At 38.4% G+C, this 17215-nt stretch overlaps 1 protein-coding gene across 4 annotated transcripts in view; it reads right to left on the bottom strand.

Annotated features, from left to right (window-relative positions):
• The window catches only part of GRID1 (glutamate ionotropic receptor delta type subunit 1), an 817493-nt gene that overhangs the window by 370261 nt on the left and 430017 nt on the right, over nt 1-17215 (bottom strand). For all 4 annotated transcript variants that reach the window (XM_054034733.1, XM_054034734.1, XM_054034735.1 and 1 more), the window contains exon 4: nt 13330-13535. In XM_054034733.1, the coding sequence (XP_053890708.1) occupies nt 13330-13535 (206 nt within the window). The remainder of the gene's footprint in view (nt 1-13329; nt 13536-17215) is intronic.

The raw sequence follows: 17215 nt of genomic DNA, 5'->3' as shown, positions 1-17215 counted from the left end.
ATATAGCTGACAGTATCCCATGGGGTCCTGTGGCACCTTTGAGACTAACAGAAGTATTGAGAGCATAAGCTTTCGTGGGTAAGAACCTCACTTCTTCAGATGCAAGTAATGGAAATCTCCAGAGGCAGGTATAAATCAGTATGGAGATAACGAGGTTAGTTCAATCAGGGAGGGTGAGGTGCTCTGCTAGCAGTTGAGGTGTGAACACCAAGGGAGGAGAAACTGCTTCTGTAGTTGGATAGCCATTCACAGTGTTTGTTTAATCCTGATCTGATGGTGTCAAATTCGCAAATGAATTTCTCTTTGCAAACTTCAATTTGCAAACTTCTCTTTGAAGTCTGGTCCTGAAGTTTTTTTGCTGTAAGATGGCTACCTTTACATCTGGTATTGTGTGGCCAGGTAGGTTGAAGTGTTCTCCTACAGGTTTTTGTATATTGCCATTCCTGATATCTGACTTGTGTCCATTTATCCTCTTGCGTAGTGACTGTCCAGTTTGGCCAATGTACATAGCAGAGGGGCATTGATGGCATATGATGGCATATGTAACATTGGTGGACGTGCAGGTGAATGAGCCGGTGATGTTGTAGCTGATCTGGTTAGGTCCTGTGATGGTGTTGCTGGTGTAGATATGTGGGCAGAGTTGGTATCGAGGTTTGTTGCATGGGTTGGTTCCTGAGTTAGAGTTGTTATGGAGCGGTGCGTGGTTGCTGGTGAGAATATGCTTAAGGTTGGCGGGTTGTCTGTGGGCGAGGACTGGCCTGCCTCCCAAGGTCTGTGAAAGTGAGGGCTCATTGTCCAGGATGGGTTGTAGATCACTGATGATGCGCTGGAGAGGTTTAAGCTGAGGACTGTAGGTGATGGCCAGTGGAGTTCTGTTGGTTTCTCTTCTGTGTTATTCATTACTTGTTTTGCACTAGCATTGACAGTGCACAGATATAGAGAGATATTGACCCTTGACTAGGTAAGATTAAGAGGAGGGATTTCTACACAGCCCTATCCGTTATCCCTCATAAAACCTACAAGGAGAAAAATCTTTACAACATGCTTTGCAATGGATGCAGGATAGTAAAAGAACAGCATACTAGACTGCATATCTGATAAGAATATAAAAGACAAGCAAAACTAAAGTATGTTCCTAGTTTTGCAGTGCAGGGAGTGAACGCTACACCTCCAGAAAGGTGATGTAAGCACTACTTCACAGCATATCCTGTCTGCCTCCCTCATCCACAAGCACAAAATTCTCAGCCCCTGGCACCTCTACCCACATCTTTGCCATAATTGGTATTATAAGAATTACAAAATATCACTTATATCATTAGCATTTTAGCCTGTCTTACATAGATTTAGCTCGCTCTGTACATTAATAGAGCAGTATAAATAATTAATGCTAATCAGCATTCTTGGCTAGTCCAAGTTTGGGCAGACTTCCAACAACACAGAACATCTTCCTGAATATTGTCTGCATCTCTGTGCCTGTCCTTTCATGATGCTTGTGAAGTCATTAACGTCCAATGGAGTATAGTGTTCTGAATCTTCTAAAAATGTTAATGTTCAGAACACCTGGGTGAACCAAGGAATATTTACTTTGCTCAAAACTCAACCACACACATACTGAAGTTTGAAAATATTCAGATAACTTTATCCTTCCCCACAAACTTATGTTTATTTTCACACATCTCTGGACATCCTGGTGGTATTTGGGACAGGAAGCAAAAACATGAGAAGACCGAAATGCTAAGAGAAAACATTGTTTTAGGTTATTTCCATTTCCTAGCCCATATGAAAACAAGTACCAGAAATCTTACAGTAAAATCCCTTCTTGCAGACTTTTAACCTAACTGTGCAGACAAAAATTTGGAAAAGCATCTCAAACCAAATCTGTAGAGATTTAAGCCTTAACTAGTTTCCATAGAAATTCCTCAATCCCCAATGCATTTCATTCCCATCCCAATGTCACAGTCATCTTACTTATCAATCATCTCATCTCTATAGTGATAGGACTGTGCTCAGTCTGCCTTTCTTTCTGCCCTCTCCATTTAATATCGTGCCATAAATCTCTGAGTATTTGACCTATTATATCTTCAGGGTATATAGGTGAATGAGGGCAACTAAGACATCACACTCCCTGCTGATGATGTACTGCTCTATTTGTCTGACATAGAACACTCTTTGCCCGAGGAAACACAGTCAATTATAGCACCATATTCGGTTATAAATGTGATTTAATCAAATCCAAGTGCTTGCCCCTGACAAACAAGGTTCCCAAATATTTCTTTACTTTCATTTTCAATGGGCTTCCATGAGATTTACCTGCAGTACCCTTGAGGTTTTCATAAAAACCTATACTCCGAACATAAAAACCTAGTCAAAGTCTTAGGTGCTATGGACCTTTGTGCTGATCCACCAATGCAAAGCAAACCTAAACCCAATGGACCCAGGCTCTGGAGCATCTATCCAGTGTAGATGGAGCTTCAGGTGCCATAGGGCTGCTGTAGGTCATTCTGCTTGCTGTTACTGAAAGAAGGAATATGGTCACTGGAAAGCCAGGATACTTTTGTCCTTTAGCTAGCTACCACAATAGATCTTTGGGGTTATTGGCACAAATGACCTGCTCTAATCTGAACCAGGAGAGAAGATCGAATAGATAGAGCTTTCTGTCTTAGGACAAGTCTTCTCAAACTTTCAAGGTAAGTTTTGCCTAAATTTCTGTCTTGTGTGCAAACAGTACTCTGCCATATTTCCACAACAATTATTCAAGACTCAAATTATTTTCCAAATTAATTTGGAACTAAAAATGTCTTGGTAAATATCACTTTATTTCATTCATTAAAACTGATACTTAACTGAGAATTTGAAAAGGTACATTCAAAGTTCAAATTAGTAACTATCATATTACTTATCCTTTTCCAGGACAAAAGGCCTGTTCCTCTATGATCTCTTGCAGTTAGGAAAGGAGTAAATCATAGAGTCACTTCCTGAATCCAGAATGACAGGATTAAATATGTATCTTGAGAGAGGCCATCTTAGTGCAAGACTCTTGCAACAGCCTCTGTATTTACGTGAGAGATACAGTGGTTCCCATTAAAATCTCAACATTTACCCATAATTACTATACAGTGGTGCCTAAGGCATTGGAAAATATCACAAGATTGAAAATAACTGCTATTTCAGTTCTATATCTTATAATGTCTATATCATCTGATCCTTCCAATACATTTAGTTAAAAAATAAGAAAAAATGGCAAATTCTTTAAATAGCTACGTTATTAGTTATATTACTGATTTTACAAGATAGAACTGGTTCTCTTGCACACACGGTAGTTCTGCTAAAGTTTTAAGATCAGCAAACCCTAGGATAATGAAATGCAAATGTAGGGTCGTATTTAAAAATTAATCATCCATAATTAATTAGTAATCTCAAGCATTCTGGTAAATGATAATAAAATTGCACACAATTATCCTTGCAGTGAATGATAAAGTCATTGCCTAAAGATTTACAATATTTTAAGAGAAACATTTTGCATATATTTACGTGCTCTGTGACCACAGATATGTCACAGTACTTATTTTAAATTTCCAGTTCATTTTATCTTTAAATTGCAGGATGTTCAAATATTCATGCAAACTCCCAAAAGTAAATGATTTGAAAAGAAAATAAACCTTGTACATTTACTAAAGTTACTCTTGCATCCGTCAATTCAGTGTATAAGAATAATAAACAAAAACCTGTGTTTAAATATGCATATAACAATTTTTTCAGTTCATTTTTATACTTTTTCTTCAAATAAAGATTTACATGAGTTTTCTAAAACAAATATGTTTGATGCCAGGACCTACTGAATAAATAAGAATACCAACAGTTACTTTACATAAATGTCTTTTCTCATGAAGGATGCCAAAAGGTTAGAATCACCACTTTTAAAGTTCAGGTATACTTCAGGTTCTAATCCTTTCTGGAGAGTTAACTTTACTACTTCAGAACTGCATTTGAGAGCTTCACTGCTTCTACAAAAAAGGCAGAGTGAAGGTAGATCAGGTACTTCTATATGTCATCTTTCATAATACAAAAACCAAAAGGGATATTGAAAAAAAATCCAAAAGATGGCAAATTTAACACAGATAAAAAAGGAAATGCCCTATGGAACTCATTTCCACGAGATCTCATTAAAGCCAATTATCTTAGCAAGATTACAAATAGGATTGGAGATTTATATGGAAAACAACAATATCCAGAGTAACAATAGTAAGGATTTCTTAAATAAAAGTTTTGAAGAGATATAAAACCTCATGCTTCAGGGCATAACAACATTCAACTAAATGGTCATTAAGAAAAAAAAACTTTCCTTTAGAGCTTTGATTTGTTTGTTTTGTCCCCCCACCCACCCACAAGTGACTATTGCAGGGGTTTCTTACCTCTGATACTAGCCTCTGTTGGCGTCATGATTCTGAACCATATGTCTGATTCATTAATGTCAATAGGGCTGCCATCCATACAATAAAATACAGGTATATATCATTGGAGAACTTCAAATGTTAGGAACTGCACCATGCTTTAATACAACAACAAACAGGAATCTATCCCAGAAAGTTTAATTGAAACAACTATAGTGAACATACTACTCAAACATGTTCCACTTACTCTATTGCAGCTCATTAAGGAGAAAGTTACAAGGAACTCATAACCATGCAAATGTTTGGCATATAACATTGTCAAAACCTGGTTCTGCTGTCTGCCAGATAGCTCTTTGTAAGTGAAAACCTGTCAGCTGAACGTACTCAACTATGATCCAATGTAGTGTGACAAAGTTCCTCCTCTATCTTGGTGGGTCCTGCGCTTATTGGCAGATTTTCTTGCCTCAGAGATTCACCATGTGGGTTGGAGAACAGCCCAGAAACCTTCCCCTCTGGTAGAACCCACAGTCCAGGTCAATTGGGAGGTTTGGGGGGAACCCGGGCCCGCCCTCTACTCCGGGTTCCAGCCCAGGGCCCTGTGGACTGTAGCTGTCTATAGTGCCTCCTGTAACAGCTGCATGACAGCTACAACTCCCTGGGCTACTTCCCCATGGCCTCCTCCAAACACCTTCCTTAGTCTCACCACAGGACCTTCCTCCTGGTGTCTGATAACACTTGTGCTCCTCAGTCCTCCAGCAGCATACACTCTCAGCTCCTTGCACCTCTTGCTCCCACCACAAACTGGGGTGAGCTCCTTTTTAAAGCCCAGGTGCCCCAATTAACCTGCCTTAATTGATTCTAGCAGCTTCTTCTTAATTGACTCCAGGTGTCCTAATTAGCCTGCCTGCCTTAACTTGTTCTAGCAGGTTCCTGATTACTCTAGTGCAGCCCTTGCTCTGGTCACTCAGGGAACAGAAAACTACTCATCCAGTGACCAGTATATTTGCCCTCTACCAGACTCCTGTGCCCCACTGGTCTGGGTCTGTCACCGTAGTTTTGGGGGTTAAGTGACTCAGCACAAATGTAACCATTTCCCTATTTTCTTTTCCTCCTATTCAACCACTGATTAACAAAATCAGTGTGTTTGTGTAACATAGGTGTGCGCACATGCACACTGAGGAGACGAAGGGGAAGCTAATGCAAAAGCTATCAGACCTCTTTTTAAATTTGAACAAAATGCACAGGAATCTAGGGAGGGAAAGGACTCTGATAAGGCTAGTAATACAGATTAATGACAAAGCATACTGCCCAACTTGGGTGTTTTTTTCCCCCCCTCTCACAGCTATGTAAGTGATATGAGCATGTTACATAAACAGCGCTAGGAATGCTGTCAGTTTTAATAAGAAAGTACAGGCCATAATAAAGCTGGTCAAACTACTATGGCTCTGATAAAATATCTTCTGGTACACTATGCTATAAAAGATATTTATGAAACTATCAGAAGAGCATAGTCTGAGCATTTGGAAATGATAGTGTGACATGATTTAAAACGTACAAAAACTAAAAGGTAACAAAATTAAGCACTGTGGTCCAAATTCATTGCTGTTATAACTCCACTGTTTTCCAGAGGGATTACACCAGGGATGAATTTGGTCCAATATCTGTTTAGGGTTTAACATATATTACCTGAATTGCACAAGTAACGTATGCAGAGCTCAATTAAATTCCTTCATGCATGCAACTACTACAAGTAAAAAAAAATCCTAATTCATTATAAATCATATATTTTAACTTAGAGGATAGAACAAGAAAGCATGATGGGAGAAATGCCAGGGAAATCCCACAGTCATGGAGCCATTAATCTCTGGCAGAAAGAAATGCCCTTTTTAATTAGTAAAGGGAACAAGCATAGGAACCCAGCTAGAAGGTGCAATGATCTGTATTCATTACCAATGTTTTGCCATCCCACAGGATCAAAGAGTGGGCTCACAGAGCTCAACAGGGACAGGATTAAGCCAAAAATCAATTTTAAAAACTGTAGCCAACAAATGAAGAAATCCACTATCATCGTACAAAGTATATGGCAATTCTCAGCACCTAGGCACTGCAAAGAGTCACATGCCAGAAAACCCATGGCTAGCAGTGGCAATGGGGAAAGATGTCAGTATTGTGTGCCCCCATAACTCTGTGGGGAAGCTGTCCAGGAGGTCCTTAATTGCAGGAGTCAAGAGGTACATTCTGGGTTAGGATCTGGGGTCCGTGTTGGCTGCACGTCTATTCACATTCATCTCCATACGCAGCTGTGTGCACATATTTTACTCTAAGCAAGTCACAGGGGCAAATTGGGCTGCTAGGATGAAGATTTAGAAAACACAGTTCCTTTACATTAAACTTGAGAGATGGTTATACCAATTTCCCTGAATTGGTCAGAATTTGGTCTCAGATCTAAGTCTGAATAGCTCTTCGATTTTATAATAAATAAGCAAATACAGAAATCTAACAGAGAAAGCAATATCAAGTGATAATGCCATGGACTAATGGAAAAATCCTCAAACACTGGAACAAAAATATAGCAGACCAAATTAAAAAAAATACCACAACAATCAGGTACACAGGTAAAGCATTACTGTCAGTGTTCATATTAACATCAAGACAGACTATATATGAGTAAAATAAATGTCTACCATATTAAAATTAATGTGAGATTATTAAGCCTACCCATGACTTTATCTGAGTTTTCACTTCAATGAAGGGTGTTTAATGAATATCTTGTTTCCCTCTAACTTTATGCAATCTTCCACCATAGTGTGCTGCCACCTTTTCATGTGATAGCCACACACATCATATTTAGTCATGTTGAAAATGAGATTTGTGAGAGATTTCTCCACTTGTTTATGATTAATTTAGCTGCTAATATTATCAGTAAATCTACTAGAGTTTCCTCAACCACTCCTAGGTAAATTTGAAATCCTTTGTTCAAAAGGATTAGAGAATGAAGAATGTGGAAATCTAAGTGTATATTTGTTTGGATTAATTTTACTATTTGCATCTAGAACAACCTAACAAACGGACAGTTAAATAGGGGCAAATTTATCAATGCCGTAACTGCATTGAAAGCTAATGAAGTTGTACCAGAAATGAATCTGAACACTTATGCATAAGTGTCCACTCATCAGATTCAAAATACTAGCAAACATCTAAATTCTTTAAGCCAGCCAATATTCTCACCGCCTTACATGGTATTAAGTAAAAAGACTAATACTACAGCAGATTCTAAACCTTGTAAAGGCCACCCACAATTCCTACTAATGCTCTTGTATTTCCATAAACCAGTCATTTTCCCATCTTTGTTTCCCAAACACCCACAGACTTGTTGCTATTGTTTACTATTAAAGTTGTATGAATGGATGCTGCTTTGTGTTTTTCCTCTTCATAATCATTACAATGATTTTCAAAATTTTATGGATCACAGATAGCTGAATCTAACAAAAAAGACTTAAAAATATAATCACTTAAAGATAATTGAAACAAATAGGAAGGTGTTGTACGTAGACTTTGCTGACTAATTCATATAAAATAATTTAGCCTCTTCACAAATTGCCTACAATTTACATTAAAATTCAAACAAATATTTCCATATGAATTTTTGTTTTGTTTTTGCAGTGCTCCTGCAGCTTGGATTACTTGTAGTGAGACAAACAGTATTCTTCTGTTAAATCACCAAAGGAAAAGAATCTGTTTTCAAGCCAATTTACTCAAGATCAGGAAACATTATTTCAGTTCAGGTTTGAGCAGTTAAGAATCGTTTATTTGTTTTTCTTTTAAATTTTAAATTATTTTCCTTTGAATCCAAAAAGTCCATTTGTCCAAAATGTCATCAATGCCAGATTAGATTTTAGTTCCTGAGGAGGCACAATGCATGCTGGATTTAGACAAAGTAAATGTACAGCGGTTTCTTCTAGCTCTACTCAATGAAGAATTATCACATTCCCACAATTTTAATGGTTGCTAGTTCACCCACACAAAATTAGCCAATCACTGCTATTTAAACAAATATTTTAAAGGGGGAGGGGGAGAGGACAAACAAACTTCGCAGACCAAATTCCTCACAAAAGATTTCTATCTCATTATAAATCACTCTATAAAGAGCATATAGATAGCCACATATGTGTACATAGGTACAGAGATATAAAGGCAAGTGTCAAAAATGAATGCCAAAAGCCAAAACACTAAGTTTATCAATATGAAACATGATTTCCTGCTGAACTTACTATAAAAGATAAAGGATATTTATTTCCTTTAAAAATGATTTCATATAGGTAAGATTGTTTTCCTTGGGAGCACAGGATGTTCAAGATACCGTATATCATTTTTATAATTCCATTTGTGTGATAGGGTGTCACTTCACAGGGAATTTAGAAAGACAAGCTCGATTTCTTGCACACAAACTAGCACAGAGGGGCAGGAAGGAGAGAGAGTACCATATACCACTCCGAACTGACTTCCAATACTGATTCAGGATCAGCAATGACTCAACCATCTGAAACAGGGGAACGTAAAAGGGGAAACTGAGAGCAATCCTGGAACTCCAAGTAAGAGCTCAGAGCTGAAAACATAGGGAGGGCAGAGAAAGAAATTTTACCTGATCTATGAGCACCTAGGGGAAGTTTACAGCTGTGACTGCATATGGCTGTCAGAATTCCATGGTGACATTAGGAAGAGAGCTCTGATCCTCCTACTCCAAAGGCACAGGGCTTTATTGTTAAGTAAATCAAGGAAAGTCTTCATTTATTGTGTAGGGCTTATGTCAGACAGCTGAGCAGTTTTGATTCTATCCAGTATTTATGCATCTATACCAGTCTTCTCATTACAATCCCCATGCTATTTTTGAAACAACCTAAGTAGACCCGATCTATAGTTCCATCTTTCTCAGTAAACACACATTGTATTCATAGTTGGGCCTTTTTTAAAAGCACCACATATTTAAGATTCCATTGAAGATGGCAATTAATAAGTTTCACAGAGTTAAAGGTCATGAGTTCCATTCCCTTCTCTTACTGATGAGAGCTTGTAATTGTCCAATACCCTACAGTTTAGGATCTACTGGTCTACAGAAGTGACAAAATTAATACAAAATAAACTAGATGGACTCAAATCACCCCGTCTTGCATTAAGTGATTAAGACAACCTGTGGTATTAACATGCATGTCTATTGTAAAGTGTAACCGTTTAGGAAAAAATATCCAACAAGTTACTGTACATCTACTCATTTCTCATCCTGTATGTGGTTACACAAAATTCACCAGTCTACATTCATTCGAACAGAATCATAGCAGAAAGATCTTGAAAAAGACCATCTGGGTCATCTAGTCCATCCTTTGAACTAGTGCAGAAATGACCTCTACACTGTCGTTGAGTGTTTCATCTAGTCTACTCTTGAACACCTTGAGTGATGATGCCTCAATCACATCCACTGGGCAAAAGGCTCCATTGTATGATTGACCTCACTGTTAGAAAGTTTCCTCTTTTTAGTTTTAGGTCATCACTTCCTGTTATACCACTCATAACCACCTTAAATAATTCCTCTTCCTCCTACTCTCATGCTACTTCTTCTAAGCATTGGTTACCCTTTTGTCAGGCTGTATAAAGCAAGGTCCTTAAACTTCTCTTAAAAGGTCATGCTATCCAATCTTTTTATCATTTTTGTCACTCCCCTTTAAATTCTCTCCAGCTGACAGATGCCTTTATGTAGTGAAGAGCCCTTAACTAAAAAAGTAGCCTGTTCAAATTTGCTTTCTTTAAGAGCAAAGCTAAGGGCCCATCACACAGCCCTAGTAGCATGCTAGACTCTGGATTTCTCCACCAGCGACCTCTCCTTCCCCCACCCAGGCTGCAGAGGCTGAGATAGCCCTTGTGGCCCTGCCTGCCATTGGATGAGCCAAAGGAAAGAGCAAGCAGGTAATGGATCCCTTGGCTCCTTTCCCTCCCTCCCTGTGCACTGGAATGCAGGGACCATGTACAGGTTCCTTTCCCTCTATGTGCCCATCCCCCTAATCCAGACCAACTTTTGCACATTGACTGTGCAACACTCTCAGTCACACTGTTAGAGAGAGTTCCGCATATGTAGAAGAGGGCATTTGCCCCTTGGTGACTGAAGTTCATGTACTATTTGCTCCAAAAGGAAGCTCACAGCATTGAGACTAGGTTTGCTTCAACCCCCAAAGTGAGCTTGTAGTGCAATATCTGCAGTAGATAACATTTATAAAATATTTTAGGGGTCAAGCAACACTACATTCAGTTTCTATAAAGAGCTTCAATCCACATTTTCCTCACTGCCCCAGAAGAGGTTTCTCTCTCTCTCTCTCTCTAGTACAACAGTCTCAACAGAAAATAAAGCTTGAGAACCTATGAGCAGGGACTATCACAGAACCTATGAGCAGCGAGCAGGGACTACCACAGAACCGGGCATTAGGGATACTAGGCCAATAGAGGAGAAATGATATCTAAAACAATTAGACATAAGCCCAAAACAAAACCCTACAAGTGCACACCTCTGAGCTTTGGAAATTTTGGAACCCTGACCTGGATCTGAATTCCAAAGTTGGCCCCTCTCTCTATAAATCTAGATGCCAGATATAAACACACTTGAACTTCAGGTAGGAGGTGAATGGGTCCGAAATCTGGATCGACTTTTTTTTTTTTTTTTAAGACCAGGGCCATCTCTAAAGAAAATTAAGAATTTGTCTCTTTTTGCAGAGATTAACAGGCAGAGTACTATCTGCTGATTTCAGCTAGAAGAGGTCTGTGAACCTTTCTTTATAAAATTATGTTATAGTCACTCACACAACAGTCATCGAACAGTCTTGAGATACTGGATGAGAATGTGTCTCTTACAATAAGAGAAGTTTCATTAAAATATCTTAACTTTTGTTTGAGAGTGTCTGTGCTCAAGCATTATCCTGCATTCAATCAGTACTTTATTAGTATCCTCATTGATGTTAACAGAGGTGGTTGGGAATTTTTCAGTGAAATATTTTTTCAGCTCTTGAAAATTTTTCCAGGAGAGGAAAACTATTTCCCATCGTTTATAGATATGAGTCCTTCTATATGTGTAATTTGTTAACTGTAGGTTTCTTGCCTTCATACTAGTTTCCTCCTCCTTCTGTATGCTTTGAACACCTATCTCTGGAAATTAAATAAAAGACAATTGATCTGAAAGTTGCAACTCAATACTCTATATTGTATTGTGTACAATCTGTATTTATGCCTTGCATGATTATAGAAATACACAGCTCCATAAAATCATAGAGACACTAGAAATATAAGAGACATATTGAGTCCTATTTAAGTTCATTCCCTGCCAATGCAGGGTTCCCCCCTAAAGCATATACTCAAATATCTCAAGCCGTTGGGGAGTTGATTTTTATTATTTAAATATTCTTTTGTAAAGCTTTTCTGAATCAATCAAGATTCAATAAAAGAAGATTGTCAAATAAATTACTTCTCATTTCTGCCCACGGTTATATTCCTGCAGGGATCTGGAAAAATATCAGGATCATTAGCCCTAATACCTATAATACCATACTGCTTTGAGGAGGGGCTGAGTGGTAAGGTGGTTTAATGCATTACTCAAACTCTAGAGGCCTGCAGGGCTATTGTCCATTCAATACAACTCTTATTAGCATTTCTGGGAATTATGAGTATTGAAAGGAGACAGACTTTATATCTGGCTGAGGTTAGAGTGATTTGTAAATGCTGGCCTTAGTTTAGTACCAGTTTTGGATATTTCATTTGGACAGATCTGAAAACCAATCCAAAATTCTTTTTCATGGTGGGCCTCCAATGAAAAAACAGACAGGAAGTCCCAGCTGAACTGAGCATAGCTTTCTGTAAACTCTTTGGGCTGAATTATGACCTCAAGTGCTTATGCATAACTCTAATTGAAGTCACTGAGACTTTTGTGCACGTATCTGAGGACAGAATTTGACCCTTTATCTTGACCTTCCCATGCTCTTAGTCTGCCTTATTCAGCAGCGCTAAAATTAACCATATTCATCAAAAAATAATTACACATTATCACAGTTTAACATAAAATGAAAGGTTTATTAATGCTGATATGAGCCAAGAAAACCACTAAACAGTGACTGAACTAATTCAATTTAAAAGGATTTTATTTTTTAATATAGCAGGCTTTCATGTAGCAACACACTGATAACTGGAAATAGGCCTTACACATTTGAATTTCACAGTTCAGTTCCCTGGTGACTTAAAGCAAAAGGGTACAACATTTAAGGCCAAATTCTTAGCTAGTGTAGATCAGTGAAACTATGCTAATTTACACCTGCTGAGGATCTGACCCTTAGATTTCAGACTCTTCAGCACAGTAAGCACTCCAAAGTCATTCTTTACGTCATACTGGAAAAAGGTGGGGAAAATAATTAATGTCAAAACAGTAGCCTATGGCACAGTGTTAATTACATCTTTACCTAACAGCTACATCCTGTTCCTAATTAGTCTCACTGATCTCAAGAAACCATTAAGAAATAAGGCAACCAATATCTTCTACTGTATTTGCAATAAAAATTCCACTGCCACACTGACAGCACATTCCATACACCTTTGTAATACAGACATGAACAGCATAATTCCTTTTAGCAAGGATTTGGGAATTTCCTCGGTAAAGACGACAGTCACTGATAAATCTAGCTTCTTTTCTAGGATTATGTATTGGTCTTTCAATTCACTTGCAGTATTTATGTAATCAGAAGTACATTACAACCATTTCCCTGAAACTGGACATTGACTAAGATATGTAGTAAACTAACACATGTATGTCCACATTTTCAAGATGTGCCAGTTTGGAAGATTTGGTCCTTACTGTATAAAATATCATGCATGTTTTTGTACTGCACAATTCTTAAAAGAACAATGCACTGACCTCATTGATGAAAGTTTGGGCTCCCCTGGGGCTTAGAAGTAAGATTGCTCTTCGTAACGTGTCACGGTAGCGATTCAACTCTTCAGTTTTCATGGTAGTAAAAAGGCTGGCAAAAACTCTGCTGATGTTTCTGTCCACCTTTTGTAAAGATACATCAAGTCCTAATCTAGAGGCCTGGTCCAGAAATCCCTGCAGCCCACGAATATCTATAAAACAGGAACAAATTCACAATCTGAGTGTCAGCTTTTTAAGCTAAGAACATAGCCCTTACCAAACAAAAGGCAGTGGTAATATGTCCCTAATTATTATCATTTATTATTTATATTACCATAGCACCTAGGAGCCCTAGCCATGGACAAAGACCCCATTGTGTTAGGCAATGTACAAACAGCAGAAAATGATAGTCCCTGCCCCAAAGAACTTGCAATTTAAGTATAATACAAGAGACAACAGATGGTTGCAGACAGACAAGACAAGGGAGTACAAGGAAACAATGGGGACCATTGATAGGCAGTGGTCTGAGGCACAATAATCAGCCTACTGTCAAGCTTTTTGTCAACATGGTGGAAAAGGAGACTTTAAAGAAGGTTTGGAGGAGGATAATGAGGAGGAGATAGCTTAGAAGATGTTTACAGGGAGTTAAGAAGATAGACCTCTTCATTTTGTTTCTGCTGATATGCATCCCACACTCCTGCTCAATTGAGTGGGAGTTCCCTGTGAACAGTAATGGTAAGCTCATGCCCATTATTGACACTGGAGCAGCCAAAGTTACATAGAATCACAAAAGGATCATTTCTACATATTCACTCCCATCCAAAAACACAGAGTGAAATATTGCAAGCAGCTAAAGCCTTGCAGCTCCCATCAAAGTCAATATGAGATGTGCACAGGCATCTGACAGCAGAATGTGACTCAATGATAAAGATTAAATTTCATTATCTTATACACAGTCTTTCTTCTGAACTCAAGGCTTAAAAATAGAAACAAATGGCATCACAATGAAACAGAAACAGAGTTGACAATTATATTAGTAGTCCACTATTCACCATAAATGTGTGCCCTCTTATCTCTGAGTAATCTCATCCACAAACACAAATTTGTTTTGTTTTAAACATACTTCAAAGAAGTTGGTGGAAATGTTGTGAAAACTATTCTAGGTTTTCCATAACGTAAACGGAAAAAAACTAGTTAGCAATAATTAGTTACATATTACAGATTCTTAGATTCACAGGCCAGAAGGGACCACTATGGTCATCTAGTCTGGCCTTCTGTATAATACAGGCCATATATTCTCAATATATTTCTTCTACCTGGTCAACAATTTTTTTTAAGTCTAAAAGTCTGACTAAACTTGGATGGAAAATGGTAAGTATTTTCTGTGAAAATTTTTGAAAGAAATGAACTCTCTGCCCCAAACATGGAAATTGTCAATTTTTTCCAATGGGAAAAAAACAACTTTAAAAGATAGTTTTTGAAACTTGTCAGAAACCATCATAAGAAATGAACTCTCCCAAAAATATTTAGTTTATTAAAAAAGCCATTTATAGTCCTTTTTTTAAAAAAATGAAAAATTTTGGACCAGATTTTCTGTTAAGTGACATCTGTTGGCTGATAAAATGGATTCCAAAAGCCCAGTCAACGATCTATCTACTGCTACTGATTGTTGATTTGCAGTGGTGGCCATTTAAAAAGTCAACATTTGCCAGCAGACACTGTGTAACTCAGATATCCCACCAATTTCCTATTCTAAGTATAGGGGGAAATGTTAGGTTAATGTATATTTTGTGCTAAATGTTGGCAAATGCTGAGTTGATTAGGACACATGGGAGAATGAAACACAGCTAAAGGGATGGGCTTCAAAGTGGAAGACCACAACTATATTAACATTTAACCCAGGCATTTATTTGGGTCCAGGAAAGCGTTAAATGGTTTCATGACAAACAACCAATGTTCAGGATTGGCCCTATTCAGCCTATGATTCAGCCCACTTCTGAATCTTCTCACCTTCCCCCCTAAGAGATGGAATGGGAGTGTACATGACGGGTACCTCTGTCTGCAAGAATTTAAGATTTTCCCTTCTTCCTTCAGGCTAATAGCATTCCCCAGTAATCTCCTCGATCTCTTACTCATTACTTCTGAACCCTTTAAATCACGCATCCACACTGCACACTGGGCACAAGTTGAGATGCCATTGCAAACTCCAGTTATAAATAGACAGCTTTCTTACTCTCCTTATTAACGTACATTCAAGCCCTCAGGATTCTGTGAGGAAGGTGAAAAATCTCGGCAGGCATCTTGTCAATCTTGCTCTAAGGGAAAAATCCCTTCCTGATCCCCAAAACTGCTAATCAGTCAGACCCACAAGATCTTGGAAACACAGGTCAATCTATAACTGCACAAATCTGACAGGCAGAGAGGGCAGGACAGCAGACACAGAATGGCTGCTGCATTCCCTGAGGTCTGAGCCAGCCCCTCTTCACCCTTTCTCTCAGTACCCCAGGGGTTGTTTATTCCCTGTTGGTCTGATCAAATATCCCCCTCCTGTTGCAAGAGGGGGCATTTTTAATGGCAACAACTTTAACAATATCTTGGATATGAAGACAAAAATAGCCACCATACAGCTTTTCCTTTAACTATGACTGCAATCAGCTCAGAGAATTGGAACAGGAACGTGAAGATATGGGACCAGGTCCACATAATTAAATTGAGTCAATTATTTTTAAATGTAGCCTGACAACCGCCCATAGTAAAGGCATATTTCCAACAACATAGTGCAAACCTGATTTTCTGATCTCTGAGTAACTAAAATTCCCAGTTAATCAAAGCTATGCTATTTGCAATAGGTTTGCCCTGAATAAAGCTCAGCGGGAAACTTTACAACAGCTCTAATCTCACAGAATTTAGGAGCTCCAAAGGTCTGAATCTAAGTTTTTGCAGAGCTCCTAAGTGCCTCTTACAAACTGATTCTCAACATCTGAGCTTTGTAGGACTGAAGCCCATTGACCCTGCAGACCTGCAACTGAAAGAATGCTGTATCCCAAATCCCAGTTTTTGCTAAGGTTCCAGAAGTGCAATCCTGGCCCCACTGAAGTTAATGGGAGTTTTGCCATCAGCGTCACTGGGGAGAGAATTTCAACCATGATGTGCTCTAAGACCATCACAGAACCACCGTGATTTTATCATACTAAGGAATTCTGTAGGAATTTACATCTTCAGAACATTGCACAACCCATGTCCTCAACATAGTTATGCCAAATTACACCAGCTGAAGATTTTACCATACATGTGGCTGCAGTCCATAATGGTCAGTGATCCAACAGATAAGATCCAAAATACACAGAACAAAAAGTACCTTTTATATCTGCACCTACATACTTTTATTCAAAATGGAACATTTGGCAATGTGATTAATTTAGCTTCAGAAAAGCTATATTTACAGAAAGAACAGGAGTACTTGTGGCACCTTAGAGACTAAAAAATTTATTAGAGCATAAGCTTTCGTGGACTACAGCCCACTTCATCGGATCTACATAGAATGGAATGCATCCAAAGAAGTGGGCTGTAGCCCACGAAAGCTTATGCTCCAATAAATTTGTTAGTCTCTAAGGTGCCACAAGTACTCCTGTTCTTTTTGCGGATACAGACTAACATGGCTGCTACTCTGAAACCTATATTTACAGAGAACTCTCAGAAAGGAACAGAAATCAGGCCAGGGATGTGCCAACTGCAGCAGACACTTTAATGCTTGTTTAGGTCAGGTTTATTTGATATGAAAATCACCCAAATCAATTCCAGCACCGGAAAAGGTGTACTCAAGAGGATTCTTTTGGTGACTTAAGAAGCTGAGTCATATAGAAATTCTATCACATTTCTATATGTGTACTGT

Source organism: Malaclemys terrapin, chromosome 7 (genome assembly GCF_027887155.1).
Source record: "Malaclemys terrapin pileata isolate rMalTer1 chromosome 7, rMalTer1.hap1, whole genome shotgun sequence".
NCBI lineage: Eukaryota > Metazoa > Chordata > Testudines > Emydidae > Malaclemys > Malaclemys terrapin.
Note: the sequence above shows the minus strand (reverse complement) of the source record. Positions and strands in the feature narration are given on the sequence as shown.